The sequence below is a fragment of the Eptesicus fuscus genome, chromosome 13, assembly GCF_027574615.1.
Source record: "Eptesicus fuscus isolate TK198812 chromosome 13, DD_ASM_mEF_20220401, whole genome shotgun sequence".
NCBI lineage: Eukaryota > Metazoa > Chordata > Mammalia > Chiroptera > Vespertilionidae > Eptesicus > Eptesicus fuscus.
This window is the reverse complement of record NC_072485.1, coordinates 44587179-44604559: the sequence shown is the minus strand read 5'-3', so window position 1 is coordinate 44604559 and position 17381 is coordinate 44587179. Positions and strand designations below refer to the sequence as shown.

The 17381-nt window shown below is 39.2% G+C and overlaps 1 protein-coding gene across 6 annotated transcripts in view; it reads left to right on the top strand.

The window, feature by feature from the left end:
* LOC114229083 (olfactory receptor 52B2) overlaps window positions 1-17381 on the top strand; it is a 26292-nt gene extending 8911 nt beyond the window's left edge. For 2 of the 6 annotated variants that reach the window (XR_008558007.1, XR_003615168.2), the window contains exons 2-5: window positions 1690-1835; window positions 7448-7559; window positions 16517-16615; window positions 17140-17381. Coding sequence is in view for 1 of the 6 variants with exons in the window: in XM_054725576.1 (XP_054581551.1) it covers window positions 7448-7559; window positions 8176-9107 (1044 nt within the window). In the remaining 5 variants the exon portion in view is untranslated. Of the gene's footprint in view, window positions 1-1689; window positions 1836-7323; window positions 7560-8175; window positions 9108-9387; window positions 9435-16516; window positions 16616-17139 lie in introns of those variants that run through there. The other 4 variants (XR_008558009.1, XR_008558008.1, XR_003615167.2 and 1 more) reach the window with 4 other exon arrangements.

The following is a 17381-nucleotide window of genomic DNA, read 5'->3' as shown; positions in this document are numbered from 1 at the left end:
CTCATTGATGTTTCTATTTTTCTGTCCCTTTCCCTTTACTTCTCTCTAAAAACTAATAAAAATATATTAAAAATAAAAAGGACAGGAACCAACAAAAATGGTAGCACATGTCAAGTGATTACAAAGTACATACTAGCACATGCACCAATAAATATGACACTTCACCTTGAAAAAGGACTTGGAATTTTCTTTGTGGAAGTAGCTTGTGAATTATTGTGAAGAGGTGGGAGACACTAATCTGAAATCAGGTGGGATGCTGTAACACCAGATGTGGACAGGTGTGGCTCATAACACAAGTGGTGAACTGAGGCAGCTGATGGATGTTTGCATATGTGCATGTGTGCTCATTGCATTTTCCGGTGCAGTTTGGTTCAGCTGGATGCAGTTTTCCATGTTTATCTAGTTTCTTGCAGATGAAATCACACATAAATAAACAGAATATTCACATTATTCTCAGTTCCCTAATACACTAATTGGTTGGAACAACTCTGCATTTCAAAACCAGCTTTATAGCAGAACTGATTGAATCTCTTTTGTACCTCGCCCCATGCCTTGTGGGGAGTATACAGTGGCAATAACAAGACCCTGCTGCCGAAACCGGTTTGGCTCAGTGGATAGAGCGTCGGCCTGTGGACTGAAGGGTCCCAGGTTCAATTCCGGTCAAGGGCATGTACCTTGGTTGCGGGCACATCTGTGCAGGAGGCAGCTGATCGATGTTTCTCTCACATCGATGTTTCTGACTCTCTTATCTCTCTCCCTTCCTCTCTGTAAAAAATCAATAAAATATATTTAAAAAAAAAAAAGACCCTGCTGCCCTGCAGGACCTCATGGTCTAGTGGACACAGTGATGTCCACAGTTGGCAGAGAACCATTAAAGTAACTGTGTTAACTCAGGTCAGTACCAGGCATGGTGGGAGCACAGAGAAAGCCTCTCCCCATTCACGGAGGAGTCAGGGAGGTCTTCTCTGAATGACAGTGATGCCTACAGTCCTTGGCAATGTCCTATGTACAGTTACTGCTCTAGTACAACATGCATTTGCAGTAGGTACAATTATTTCCCCCATCTTTGTACAGACAAAGAACCAAGGCACAAAGAAATAAAGTAACATGCCGAAGGTCACACAGCTAGTAATTAGCAGGATACTAGCTTGGTGTGGCTCTAACATCCCTGCTCTTAGCCACTATTTCAAACATTTCCACTGGGATTTAGCACATGAGTAGTGTTCTAGGAGGAGTAGTTCAGGAGACAGATTGGCAGGTGGTCCTGGGATGCTGAATGGGGAGATGTAGAAAGAGCTGCAATGACCTGTTAGTCAATGGTGAGCTCTCATCTGTTGAGGAAGGAGAGGAGCTCTTGGGAGGTGGGAGCAGTGGGCTGAGAGCCATAAAGGAGAGGGTTGGGAAGAAGTGCCCTCGAATGCCATTACATTCAAATGGCCTCAAGAGAACACTAACAGGATTTTGGCTGATGTGTGCCTATCCTGGGCACTGCTTGTACAAAGATGGTTCATAAGATAAATCACAGACCCCTTAAGTCCAACAAAACTGAATTAAGTTGATTTACCCTTTGAAACTCACTTCTCCACTTTAAATAGGATGTATTCTGTGTTTCTCACTGCCAATAGTCCAGGAGGTACTGGGGGATATCACTGACTTTGTCTCTAGGAAGTTTCTTTGTTGGTCTCCTAGGCTCCAGCCCAACATTATAGGAGGTATCTAAACACATGTTGGGGGTCACCTGGCTGGTCTCCCTGTGACATTGGCCTCTAGAAGAAGGTATCTGATAATACACCTGTGGCTTTGGGGGACTTTATGCCAGAGTCTGCTTTCCAGAGGTGAGTTCCAGCCCTCTGTGGGGAGTGGAGGTAGAGTGGGAGGAGGAGGGAAGGCTCACTGGGTCTTTCAGTTGCTCCAGACTGGCATGGGATAGGAGAGGACTCTGTTTGGGAAGTGACCCTGATTTTCTCACTGCTTTGACTAATGCAGCTATTACCACCAACACCTGTGTCCATGTGGGTCTATGGTTTCATGCTTACAATGACCAATGAACAACAACACATAAAAGCAGATTATCCATTTGCACAGCAGATTACAGATTACAAAGTCTTGGGTCCAAATGGTACCACTTGACACTGAATTCTCTTCTAGAAACCTCCTACGGCAAACTCTCAATTGTCAAAATTTTCAGGTTAATATGACCCCTTTGTGACCAGTAGCACACAGTAGTCCAGGCTTCACCTTCCCTCAGTTTCTGAAGGGAAAGAGGGACTTGGAATCCCAAGGTAAGACCAGGTGTCACCATCCTATGGAGAAGTGGAAGAAGTCATTAAACTCATCACTCCATTCTGTCTTCTAGGTCTTCTAACTTCACTTCTCATCCATCTGAGGCTCCCTAATTCTTTCATGAAAATGTCCTTAATATTTCATAGTTCTCTGGGGCATTGGGAGTCCCCAGTACCAAGGATAGTGGATTGATGAGCTATTTAAATCAAATAAATATAGTTTTTATAAGTAGTGTTGCTAAGTTAGAATCCCATATCAAGAGCTACATTTGACCATTTTTATATGCTATCCTGCACTGATATGTTAGGGGAAAGGAAGGAACATAGAAATTGCCCAGTGCTCCAAAAATTACCAGTTGATTTACCCTTGGAAACTCACTTCTCCACTTTTAAGAAATTTCAGATTAGATTTTTTTCATTTTTACTTTGAAATGTTAGGACGTGCTGCTTGTTTAAATAAGTCCCAGTTGGAGAACCATGTAAAAGTCACAGAGCCAAGTCAACATGATTGTGTGATGTAAATTTTGGGTATTAATTAAAAGGAATAATATCATAAACACATATTGAAATTAAAACTTAAGTTACATGACAGAGACCAGAGACCAATAAATTAACAATGTGATAGTTGGTATGATAGAAATTGCCAAAATCATTCTTTCCTTCTTTTTAGGCAACTGAAGAGTAATCTCTGTTTTTTAATTGGTGTATTTAGACCATTTACAGTTAAAGTAATTGTTATATTAGGGCTGAAGTCTACCATTTTATTATTTGTTTTCTGTTTGCTTCTTCTGTGTCTCATTCTTTGGTTTCTGATTTCTTGCCTTTCTGTGGGTTATTTGAACGTGTTTAGGGAGACTTCTTGATATAATTATAGAGTTTTTGAGTGTATGGTTTTGTGTAGTTTTCTTTGAAGTTGCTCTATTAAAATATATACCTGTGACTCATCCACTTTTAGTAAAGTAGAAACCTTGGTTCCTTTTAGTTCCCTTTACTCTTCTCACTTTTAAATACCATTATCTTTAATATCAGACAATGTTATAATTTTTGTTTTAATCGTTGCATGTGAAATAAAACTCATGAGAAGAATTTACCCATATTTCTGCTCCTTCCATTTCTCTTTTTTCCTTTCTGATGCTCCCCCAAATTATTTTTTTGATAAATGCAGACACCATGTAATTCACATTCCTTTCACTATATATAATATACCCATCAAAGAAACTTCCTTCTGCTTCCTCCTACCCCGGAAGCAATTACTGTTTTGATTTCTATTACCACAGACTAGTTTTTATCTGTTGTAGAACCTTATATAAATATAAATAGAATCATACATTGTATGATTCTTTTGTATCTGGCCTCTTTCACACACAGAATAATCTTGAGTTTCATCTGTGTTGTTGCATGTTTTAGTAGTTTGTTAACTTTAATTGCTGAGTAGAATTCCGTTGTATGAGTATATCACAATTTGTTTATCCATTCTTCTTTTATTGGACATTTGGGTTGTTTCCAGTTTTTGGCTACTATGAATTAAGCTGCTGTAAACTAAGAGTGGAATTGCTGAATTAATGTCTTTCCCGCACCCCACTTCCCCCCTTTATTTGGTTCCTAACAACTTACTTTGCTCCAAAAGTTACCAGATGAGTTGGGAAGAATTACTCTCCTCCCAACAATGTTAGAGTACTTTAATTAAGTGCACACAAAGTAAAATTTGGTTTTAAGAGTGTAAACATTTTATTCAGCGTTTATGTATTCTGTCCCTTTTCTGTTCTTGAACTTACCTTGAGTGATTGAGCCTGCACGGTTGCTTCAAAATGAACCCTCTCATCTCCCTTAATCAGTGTTTCTGGACTGAGTTTGAACACTTTGACATGCTCATCTGAGGGCTTTTGTCTTCTCTCCTTATCAGCTACTTAGTCTCTCTAAACCTCTATTTTCTCATCTGCCAAATGAAAAGATTAACAATGCCTTATCTCATTGGGTTGTTCTGATAATTGAGAAAATTCATGTTAAGCCCTAACACAGTGACAGGGATATAGTAAAGGCTCAACAAATGTTAGCTGTTATTTTACTAGTAGGATTTCTGTCACTGCTCTTATGTTGTGTTTTCAAATGTATTTTGTCTGGAGCTACTAATTATCCCTAGAGTTAGTGCTCCCTCTTGGCATTAGAGGAAGAATTTTCATTTCTCCATTGGTTCATTGACCCAAATGCTCAGTGATCCCATGGGTGACTCTGGCAACTGCCTCTAGAAGGAGGAAGCCTGTGGCCTCTCTGTCTCTAAATATAAGCACTCTATGGGGCAGGACTAGTGACACGCCGCATGCCAACATGATCAGTCCAGTCTTCTTTCTTCTCATTCCTCATCTCTCAGAAAAAGCAAAGTTTTTACTAGTAACTCTTCTCTACCACTTCCTCGATCCTTCAGCTAATACTGTGATGTAGTATGTGAGTTTAAGAGCATTGACGGTGTCAGGGGGAGGGATTGACAGGAGTGTGTGTGTGTGTGTGTGTGTGTGTGTGTGTGTGTGTGTATGTATTTAGAGATCTATATAAAAGACAAAGATTAGAGCTTGGAGAGAGGAAATGGATATGTGGGATAAAAGGGGATAGTGAGACAAAGGATGTCAGTGGGACTGGGAGGATGACACTGGTTAGAGAAAGAAGTGGGCATGCAGAGGTGGGTCAAGAAAAGCATTAGGAGAATGTGGGGGGAAGAGAGACTTTTTAATAAAATGTTTGAGTGCAGTTCAAAGAGCAGACTGTACCAGGCTGGGAGCTATCATTGGGGGCTCTTCATGAAAATGGCTCAGGTTTTGATCATCACCTTGGTGCAACAAACAAATCCACTAGTAAAAGGCTAACTTACCAATTCCATGGTTCATTTGTTCAAATAGTTCCTATGTACCTACAATGTGCCAGAATATGTGCTTAGTACTGTGAACTCCCCAGTCCCAAGGTGGGGACTCTTGAGGGAACTTTCTCTTGGTAATCTGGATTTCAGGTGTGTCTAAAGTCCTCCTTGTTCTGTCTTTCATCCTGCATTTTGTAGAACAGGTATAGCAATGGGGAGAAGGAGAGGTTATGCCTTGAAGTTGGGGTTCTCCATCATGTTTTGCCATTGCATCATAAAAATATGAAAATCACACGATGCACCCTCATATCCTTACTCAAATTTTGACAAAAATCCCAAAATGTTTATGGGGGGGGTGAAACAAGTGGGTAGGTAGAAATTCTTCTTGAGATGTTTATTTATTTTAAAAAATGAATTGGTATTAAGGGTGTGTCAGTAGATTAAGGGTATCTCAGTGCCTCTGCAGTGCAAGTAAGACTGGTTTTAGATTATAAAACCATTTTACATGCTGGCTTTGGTGTATGTGAGCAAGAGTAAGGTTATTAGAGCTATAAATTTGAATTAGTTTCAATTTATTAAAAGGATAAACATTTACAAATTTTGATGCCTTATTTTTTGTTATTAGAAATAATTTTCTTGTGATACATCTCACAACGAATCCTTTTATATATATAGCCTAGTGTAGGGGGCAGGCTATTTTACCCTTTAGGAACATGGCTTCAGGGTGTACAGCCTGCACATTTGTAGAACCTAAGGGTGGTGAAAAATAGGAGACCACAAGCATATGTACAAGGACAATAGCAAAATGAAAATCATGCTTGTTTAAATAATGTAACTACACAAAAAATAACCAATTCCACTCCTATATAGTTATCTAACTATTATATTTGAGGTGGATTGTGGGTACATTTTAGTATGTTGTTGTGATGTCAGGAGTCTTCCAAAATTAAGGTTGTATAAAGACATAAAGGGCCTTCCCCTAAGGAGCGAATGGGTATAACAAAAAAATAGGGTTGGAAGTCACAGGAGGAAAAGATACTAGGAAGAAAAAGAGAAAGCAGAAAATTGAAGAAGTGTCTCCATTTCTTCTTAGCCTGGACCGAATCTTTCCCTGCCTTTGCTGTCTTCACTATTGAGGTTATAAAGCATCGTTAGAATTATAAGCAGAGCCAGAGGTTTTTTTTTAGTGTTTTTTTTAGGACTTATATTAGGTATCTTACATTGAGAAGTAATATGTAAAAGTAAAATGAATTTGATTTCTTTAAAAATATATTTTATTGATTTTTACAGAGAGGAAGGGAGAGGAATAGAGAGTTAGAAACATTGTTGAGAGAGAAACATTGATCAGCTGCCTCCTGCACAACCCCTACTAGGGATAGAGCCTGCAACCAAGGTACATGCCCTTGACTGGAATTGAACCCAGGACTCTTCCGTCAGTGGGCCCAAGCTCTATCCACTGAGTCAAACCAGTTAGGGCTGAATTTGATTTCTGATAAAGTTTTGTTTATATAAATTTGGGGCCTATGCTTTAGAATAGAGGAAGAACAATGTGGCCCCTTGGTGCTTATGCCAGTAAAGTTCAGCCTCTCCTATAAATTGAAGATAAATTAATATTTAGAATATATTGTCTGGTAGGGTATCAAATTACTAGCCCACCTGGGACCCTTACTTGTCTGAATCTGTCCCTGTCCCTTTTCCTGTACCTACGTGGAGACCCATTGCTCCCTTCCTACAGCCATCATGCTCTGAGCAAGTGCATCTGCATTGAGGAAGAAGAATAGACACATAAATTTTGTCTCTTATTTCTTTGGATGCCTTCCTCCATGAGACCCTCTGAAAACCCATAATTGTAGTTCCACCTAATGTTTATTTGGTTCCTTTATACTCCTGATTCTCTCCTTATCCTCTCCATGGTCTTTTTTCTCCATGTTCCCTTCAGAATCTTAATCACTCATTCTTTCCCTAGCCCTGATAGCTAACAGATAGAGCTTCAGCAGCAGACAAATCCTACTTGAGTGGTGGGAAAAGCCAAGGCAAGAAGGTCTATAGGGTTAACCCTTCATAGCAGGAGGGAAAACCAAAACTTTTTGAGGGTTAAGGAACAAGTGGGCTGGAGGAAGGCTATATTAATGGAGCCAGAGGGGAGTGTATTGATTTCTTATACTCAGAATAGTTTTCCTGGTGGCTCCTAAGGATAAGAAGATCTAAACACAACCTTTATGGAACTGTCTGGGGAGGAGTGTGAGAAGTTCACAAAGAGCAGGTAATGAATATGGTTTCTCAATTTCAACCGCTGCCCACTCCTCACTGCCTTTAGAGAAGATCTGGATCTAGATCAGCGAGGAGAAAAACATCCCTTAGGCTCCTTCTGGATTTCTACTTTGTGCTCCACTTCCATGAACAGGGAGCCACAAGTGCCAAGTTATCAGGTAAGTGTCACGTGAAATGTTCAAGGTAATAGCCAGATAAATTTAATGTGATTATGTATAATCAAGTTAAAATACAGTTTGCCTAATAGGTCTTCAGGAAGGAGATATATTATTATGGACACAGGCCATTACAAAATGGCTTGTCTTAAGGAGGCATTTTAAGGTTAAAATTTGAATAAGCAGAAATGGAAGGGAAGGGAAACTCCTGTAAACACAGAACGAGCAAAGTCTTGGAGGGAAAAGTATAGCACGGGTAAAGGGGCAAATGCTGCTTGTGTGAAAATGGCACAATGAGGTCAGAAAGGTAGGTGGGCCCAGACTTTGGGGGCAGGGTGAATGGAGGCAGGGTGAAGCATGGTTGATGCAGATATTCTACGTGCGAATGAGCACAAAGGGCCATAGGTTATCCCTATAAGTGAGTATTCTCTGGAAGGACTTTCCCCTGGAGAATCCCACAGTTTAGAAATCCATGCTGTCTTTTGTGATCTCAGCACACACTCAGAGATGCTTTTTGTTCCTATTATATTCAGCAGACCCATCAACTTCTAAGTCATTATAGAGAGGATCCTAAAGTTCATCATGACTCACACCAACCTTACCATCTTCCACCCTGCAGTTTTTGTCCTACTCGGCATCCCTGGGCTGGAGGCGTATCACAACTGGCTGTCCATACCCCTCTGCCTCATGTATATCACGGCAGTCCTGGGGAACAGCATCCTGATAATGGTTATCATCAAGAGTGTTAACCTTCATGAGCCCATGTACTTTTTCCTTTCCATGCTGGCCATCACGGACATCCTGCTGTCCACCACTACTGTACCCAAGGCCCTAGCCATCTTTTGGTTCCATTCCCATGACATTACCTTTGATGCCTGTGTCACCCAAGTTTTCTTTGTCCATGTGATGTTTGTGGGGGAGTCAGCCATCCTATTAGCTATGGCCTTTGACCGCTTTGTGGCCATCTGTGCTCCTCTGCATTATTCAACAGTGCTAACATGGCCTGTTGTGGGAAGAATTGCTCTGGCCATTGTCACCCGAAGCTTCTGCATCATCTTCCCAGTGATTTTCTTGCTGAAGCGGCTGCCCTTCTGCCGGACCAACATCATCCCCCATTCCTACTGTGAGCATATTGGAGTGGCCCGCTTAGCCTGTGCTGACATCACTGTTAATATCTGGTATGGCTTCTCAGTGCCCATTGTCATGGTCATCTTGGATGTAATCCTCATCACTGTGTCTTACTCACTGATCCTCCGAGCAGTGTTTCGTTTACCTTCCCAGGATGCCCGGCACAAGGCTCTCAGCACTTGTGGCTCCCATCTTTGTGTCATCCTCATGTTTTATGTTCCATCCTTCTTTACCTTATTAACCCACCGCTTTGGACATAACATTCCTCGACATGTCCATATCCTGCTGGCCAATCTTTATATAGTGGTGCCTCCAATGCTCAACCCCATTGTCTATGGTGTGAAGACTAAGCAGATCCGGGAGGGTGTAGCCAACCGGTTCTTTGACATGAAGGCTTGGTGCTGTGCTTCCCCTCTGGGCTGATGGCTCCCCATAAATCCCTACTCCCAGCTTTGCCAAGGAAACTAGGTATAAAATATAGAGATATCCTGAGAGGGCTTTTCCTTCTCTTCCCCATTCTCTTCCTTCTTCTTCATCATTCTATCCTCTTCTATCTTCTTTTCTTTTCTGGCTCTTCCTCTTTGCCTCCCTCCCCTGCTTCTTTGTTTCTTTTATCCTCTTCTTTTCTCATATTCCTCCCCCACAACCCACAAATAACAACTAAGTGTTCATGCTTCTAATTATGAACATTTGGTATCCTCAGTAGACCAGATGTACTCCAGAAACACAGGGAGCTGAACAGCACATAAAGTAAGTTATGCACGAATGGATAAAAATAATTTTATATTTAATATCTGAAAGGGTTCCAGTTTTTATCCCCAAATGTGCATTTATTATTTGGACAGGTTCAAGTAGCTCTCCTCCCACTTCTATAATGGCAGATGTTTTTGCAAAACAGCCATGATTTAAAAAAAAAAAAAAAAGCCCTAGCTGGTTTGGCTCATTGGATAGAGCGTTGGCCTGGGGACTGAAGGGTCCTAGGTTCGATTCTGGTCAAGGGCATATACCTTGGTTGCAAGCACATCTCCAGTAGGGGGTGTGCAGGAGGCAGCTGATCGATGCTTCTCTCTCATCAATGTTTCTAACTCTCAATCCCTCTCCCTTCCTCTCTGTAAAAAAAAAAAAAAAAAAAAAAAAAATATATATATATATATATTAAAAAAAGAAAAACAGCAATGCATGCATACCATTTAGCCATCTGAAAAAGTCCTGTTCTTCAAATTTCAGTTCAAATATTGTCTTCCCTGAGAAGTGTTTCCTAAATTTTTCTAGGCAATACAAGACTCTTATCTTTGTATGTCTATTGCATCTTATACAAATCTCCAAATATATGTAATGAATTATAATGGTTATTTATTTGTACCCTCAATTGACTATATAAACTCTTTGAAACCAGTATAGTGTGTGTCATTAATATTTGTACTCTTAGTACATTACAAAATACCTGGTACATAATAAATGTTTGAGAAATTAATGAAAGCATAATTACCTCCCTGAAATTAGAACATGCATCTCTATCATGCATTGAAATGATCAGCTAAATGTGTCCACAAACCTAGTGATTAGGAAACTAGGTCCTCACAAAGACAGTGTAGTATCATGGAGGAAAATACACTGCTGATTGCAGTGCTTTTTACTCCAGGGAATAGACAAGAGTAGGAGGACACAGGGTATTTTTGATTTCCTCTTCTACTGGCTTCTTAACATCCACATTATTAGGAATCATAGCATGTTGTTCATGGCCAGATTAGCAAAATTAGAGTAGGCTCTTGGAATTCATACTCTTGACCCTCATTCTTTCATTTTTTTTTCCAGAAAAGGTCATTTACACTCATTTCCTCCACCTCCACCTATATTAATGAGTCCCACATCTCTTGTTTCATCTTAGAACTTTTTTGAGTTTTTTTTATTTTTATTTTTTGTTAATCTTCACCGAGGGTATTTTTCCATTAATTTTTAGGGATAGTGGAAGAGAGAGGGAAAGAAAGAGAGAAACATCCATGTGAGAAAAACACATTGATTGGTTGCCTCCTGCACGAGCCCTGACCATGGCCCCAGCTGGGGAGGAGCCTACAACCAAGGTATGTGCCCTTGATCGGAATCGAACCTGGGACCCTTTGGTCCTCAGGCTGGGGCTCTATCCCCTGAGCCAAACCAGATAGAGCTCTTTTGAGTTTTAAATGCATAATCTCACCTGCCAACTGAATATCTCCTCCAGGATATAGAACTCATGCTAGCACTTCTTCATGTTCCTGTTCCTTTCCTTGGAAACTAGATCATGAGAATCCCATCAACTTCACCAAGCTGGAAACCCTGGGGAGTTTCTCAACTTCTTCCTTCCTGGACTGCTCATCAAGAAGTTATTGGTTGTTACTCATATTGATAATAACCAAATAGTTATCTGGATAGTATTTGGAATGATAGTGGGATTCCAGTCCTGTCCCTATTGTTTTCCATTATCTTCTTAGGCCATATCTAAAATAGGCTCTGGGGAATATGTCCTTCTGGAGGACAGCACAGCTTTCTCAGTCCACTTCCTGGTGCTGAAAGCTTGGGTCCCAAGAATTGTATTAGCTTTTGACTAGTCAAAGTCTTTCTTAGCTAAGTTCTTGGTTTCTTTGGCATTATACTGGTATGTTTATTAATAACCTACTAGACTTCTCATCCATTTGGTTTCACTTATGTGCCAGTAAACACCCCCACCCCAAATCTCTTAAATATGTAATTCTCAAATGTTTTCTATATTTCCTTTCATTATTTCCATGTACGTCTTTCTGAACTAAATAAAGGCTAATTTGGGACTGTGATGCTTTAGTGGGAAGGTACCTTTGCCCTCAGTCGCTTGATTTATTTGAGATGTTTACTGATTAGCACACCCAGAACATGATCATCATCTTAGGCAATACATAGGAATATATATATATATATATATATATATATATATATATACATACATACACACACACACACACACACACACACACACATGTATATATATATAATTATATATATATGGATGTTTATATATATATATATATATATTTAAATTTTATGTATTTTTATAGTTGACACTATTACAGATATCCCCCATTCTCCCCTATTCACTTTAGTCCACCTCTACCAAGCCCATATGCCCCCTCCCTTGGCCTTCACCACACTATTGTCTGTGTCCATGAGCTATATATTCTTTTTAAAAAATATATTTTATTGACTTTTTACAGAGAGGAAAGGAGAGGGACAGAGAGCTAGAAACATCGATGAGAGAGAAACATTGATTCAGCTGCCTCCTGCACACCCCCCACTGGGGATGTGCCCGCAACAAGGGCCCATGCCCTTGACCGGAATCAAACCTGGGACCCCTCAGTCCGCAGGCCAAGGCTCTATCCACTGAGCCAAACCGGTTAGGGCGAGCTATATATCCTTTGGCTAATCTCTTCACCTTCCCCCATTCAGTCCTCATTCCCTCTATCCCTTCTGAGATCTACCAGTCTGTTCCATGCATCCATGCCTCTGGTTCTACCTTGTCAGTTTATTTTGTTCATTATATTTCACATATAAGTGAAATCATATGGTATTTGTCTTTCTCTGACTGTCTTATTTTGCTTAGCATAATAATCTCCAAATCCATCCACCCTGTTGCAAAAGGTAAGAGCTCCTTCTTTTTTACAGACACATAGTATTCCACTGTGTAAATGTACCACCTATTTTGTATCCACTCATCTGCTGATGAGCATTTGGACTAACCTTCCCTGGGCCCATCCTATGTCACTTCTTTCTCTCATCCAACTACCTCTAGGGCAGGTTGTTGTCTTACTCCAGCAGGAAAGACATTGGAGGCTTGCCTTAGCCACTTCTTAGAACACTCCTATTCAAACCTAGTCCCAAGGGGCAGGCCCCTCAGATGGACAGCTCTGCCAGATTGAAACATTGGATGAAGGTGTGTTCTCCCCTCTGTCTAAGCTTGGTTTCCTCCCCACTCACTCTAGAAAGTACAATCAGTTCTGTTATAACATGACATGAGTTCTTAAAAGTCACTGTGCTGTGCAACAACCCCACACGAAAAACCTCAGGATTTATGGAAAAATGGAGTTAGGGGAATAGCATTCAACAACTTTGTCAGTGACACTTAAAAAAAAGATAGAAAACTAGTATAAACAGTAGCGGAGTTTTACATTGTTAAATGATTAAGAAAAACACAAATACTACAATGCACATAACACTTTACTTTGAAGAAGATATGCAGTTTGCTGTGGAAACAGAGGGATTGCAGCTAGTCAGTTATTGTGAAGTGGTAGAAGGAGCTTTATCTGAAATTATTAAGTTGTGACGTGAAGGAAGGTGGCCGATTAGTATTTGGAGTATGTGTGTGTTTGTGTATTCCTATGCAGCTTGTTTTGAGCTTGATGCAGTTTTCTGCATTCTACTGGACAAAAGGGCACAAAGGCAAATGTGAAATTCAGTTGTGCTCAAATTGTTTCATAATATATCATTGATGTTAGAACATATTTGTTTGTTCAAATAAAGTAATATAGCAGAACTATCTACCTTTTTCCTATGTCAACACTCTTTTTGGTATCATGCATCTCAATATATATAGATTCCAAGACTGCCAACTTCAAAAACTACCTGTACTCCACATACTTCTGCCTTGGTCTTGCCATGGCACTTCCAAATCTCATTCCTATATCCTCAGGCTCTGCCTTTCACAGACCCATCCTCTTGTAAGAGTTATTTTTTCAATATTATCTTTCCTTCCTCACCTTTTAAATCTATGGCCATCTAGAATCTGTCCTATCAGGATGTTGAAATTGTTCTTGCTAATGACTTCCACACTGCCTAGTTGAATGAGCATTGTAGTGGCTAGAGTACGAATAGAGAACAGATGGCTCATTCAAATTAGAATAGTTAAAAATTATTTTTATTGAGGTATAGTTGACATGTAATGTTATATTAGTTTCAGGTGTAAAACATGATTCGATATTTGTACATATTGCAAAATGATATCCACAACTAAGTCTAGTTAACATCTATCACTACACATAGTCTTAAACATTTTTTTTCTTATGATGACAACTATTAAGAGTTACCCTCTCTCAGCAACTTTCAAATATGCAATGCAATACAGTTGACCCTTGAACAACATGGGGGTTAAGGGTGCCAACCCCAGCAAAGTTGAAAATCTGCGTATAACTTTTCATTCCCTCAAAACTTAACAATATTTGTCCTTCAGTATCCACGTGGATTGGTTCTAGGATGCCCCACAGCCCCATATCAAAAACTCTGTGACTGCTCAAGTGCCTTATATAACATGGAATAAAACAATGTATACAGTCAACCTCCTGTATCCACAGATTCCCAACTGTGGATCAAAAACACTGTTTGTGATCCACATTGGTTAAATCTGTGGATGGAAAACCTCAGAATACAGATTGCACACTGTATATATATTGAAAAAAATCCACTTGTAAGTGAACCCTCACAGTTCTAGTACTGCGTTGTTCAAGGATCAACTGTATTATTATAGTCACTGTACTGTATAGTACATGCCATGACTTATTTATTTTATAACTGAAAATTTGTACCTTTTGACTCCCTTCCTGTCCCTGCCTCTGGCAACCACCAATCCATTCTCGGTATCCATAAACATGTTTTTTAAAACAATTCCATGTATAAGTGAGATCATACAGTATTTGTCTTTCTCTATCTGATTTATTTCACTTAGCACAATGCTTTCAAGGTCCATCCATATTGTCACAAATGGCAAGATTTCATTATTTTTTTATGGTTTTATGGTTGAATAGTATTCCACCATATATATATAATATATGTATATAAAATCTCACATTTTCTTTATCCATTCACCTATCGATGGGTACTTAGGTTGTTTTCTTGTCCACTGTAAATAATACTGCGGTGAACATGAAGGTGCATATATCTTTTCAAATTAGTGTTTTGTTTTATTTGGATACCCAGAAGTGGAATCACTGGGTCATATGGTAGTTCTATTTTTAATTTTTTGAGGAACCTTTATACTGTTTTTTATAGTGGCTACACCAACTTATACTTCCACCAACAGTGCACAAGAGATCCCTTTCTCTACAACCTTGTCAACACTGGTTATTTCTCAAATTACAATACTTTGAGAAGGGATTATTTATAAAGAGCCTGTTTATAAGGATGTGATCAGTAAGAGCTCCAAAGTGACAGTACAGTTACCTAGGGTTAATAATAGCACTTGTCACCACCTCTAGACCTGAAAGGATGAGTGACCCTGAAATCCTGAAGTAGAGAGTTGGCATAGAGAGGGTTACTTCCAGCAGAGCTTTTTGAATTTATTCTATCTCTTTGGGTGTGAGTTGGGCTTATCAACTTCAATGCCACTCTTTGTATTGGTTTTGCTCAAATAGATGGTTGTATCTGGTGTTAAAGAAAAATTGCACTAAACAGGATGAGCAAACGGAAGTTGATTTTATACTGATGCTATATTGCCAGCAATGGGGAATAGAACACAGACAAGTCTGAATACCCAGTTTTGTTAAAACAAAAGTCCAGATTGGGCTGAGGTAAGGTGTCAGATACAATGGGTTTAAACCCTGGGTGAACTAGTGGAAAAATACTGAAGGACTTTAGTAAGAGGTTGATCAATGAGATGTGTCAAGCACATTGAGTTATTCCTGAGATTGCACATCTTTTTGTCTGTGATAAGGCCATCTGTGTTTGCTAATTGGCGCCCAAGGAAGTTAGGCTCCTACTCTTCACAGAGACTGAGAGATGGGGTATCTCCTTCAATGTTTACATTTCAGGAGATAGTTTCCAGGTCCCTGAGAAAGACATTTCCTGGGTTGTATAACTGGCAAGAAGATAGGAGATGATTTATATACACTACAAAGGGGCAGTGAATGAATTTACAATTACACGTTTTCTGAAGCAAATGCTATAAGAAAAGAGAGGCCTGGGGTCTATAATCAGGAAGAAACTTGTCTTAGATCAAGCCATCTTGGTAATTGGTTAGTTGATTTCCTTTCTAGTAGGCAGTCTCTGGATGCTGTTGTATTTGTTTGATGCAATCTGTTGAAGGGGAGGTAAGAGGTGTGCTAATAGCTTGATTTATGGTTGAAGCTCATGGGGCATGGTTGTTTATAGCCATGTTGATCACTGCCCTGTTTTCTGACCCAATCTCCAATATTCTGGGAACACCCACCACTGTTGCTTGACATTTAGCCCACTTCTTGGTCCAAATATGCATGTGCAAGAGGATAGACATGCCTGACTACTCCTGCTGTCTTACCCATTAATCACCAGGTTGGTTTTTTCATAGCCCTCTGCTACTCTTAGTATTAGACAGTTCTTATCTGAATATACATTATTTTTTGTATTAGTTCTTTCTCCTATACCTTTTGGCTTCTATTCTTTCATAATTCTATCACAGTTACCTTTCATTTTTGGAGTTTCCCTAATTTTTTTTGATCAATATGTGAAACACATTTTTTTTTTGCCACACCAAATATACCTAGTGTTTCAGCAATTTTGTTAAATAGAATAGTAAGTTGGTTAGGTTTTGTAATATGATGCAAGGTGAGATGCAGCTTTCTAAAATTAAGCTATATTGAGTCATAAATTATTGTCAAGTTACAGCTAAATAAAATCATAGATTTGTCAGATCATTTGGGAAATTTGCTTCTTGACTGTAAAAGAACATGGTCAGGGAAACAAGCAGTTCAGGCAGAACAGTAATTATTCACATTCTTATGTTTGGTAACAATAAATTTACATATTGATAAAATGTGAAATCTTAATCAAGAAGGATTTGGAAATAATAATGTGTTGTTCAGGCCACTAAAGTCTATGAAGAGAATAACATAGATTTCCAAAGGAAGAACACTGGCAAGCATTTCTCAGATGGGCTCATTCTTTACATCTGACATCGCAAGGTAACTCAGAAAATCTATAAATACCTAAAATTACCTTCTCTAACAGAATGTCCGTTTGCTTTGGGAAAGATTGTTCTCTGTGATAGTTTTCAACAATCAAGTTACCCAAAGGAAGGGTGAATCTGCTCAATGGGTTTCTTCATGGTGTTAGAGAATGATGACAATATAATAGGATGGAATTTTATCTATTTTTAAACTACAGACAATAAATTGCTGATGTTATAAAAAATGGATCTCAGATGACTAAATAATAAAAGCAGTCTCAGTATGGTGTGCAAAATAATGTGGAATATTATGAACTTGGAAAAGGATAATTTAAAGAGGAGCATATTTATGCTCATCCGAAAAACCCTACAGGTGGATACTCTAATCCACTTTCTGGGGGAGTATTCCTAGGTATGTGAGATGAGAGGTTATGAGGTTATTCTAATGATGCTATAATGGGCAATAAGTAAATAAATAGGTAAGTGTTCAGTTGAATCCACTGACTTCCTCTGAAGCTCAAAATATTTGTTTGTCAACAGGGCTAACCAGAGACGTAAGACCACTATGGAACACTATCCAAACTGACATGAAGCTCACAGTGGATTGCATGGCCCAGGAGGGTATTGACATGTCTTGAAAAAATGGTTTAGGCACATATTCTAGATTTGGATTTGCATTTTTGGTAATGGAAACAAATACTTCAAATATCATCAGAGGATTAGAACAAAAATATTTTAATGGGCTCTCTGTTTATGTATCCTCATATTAAGGGATGCGTTTT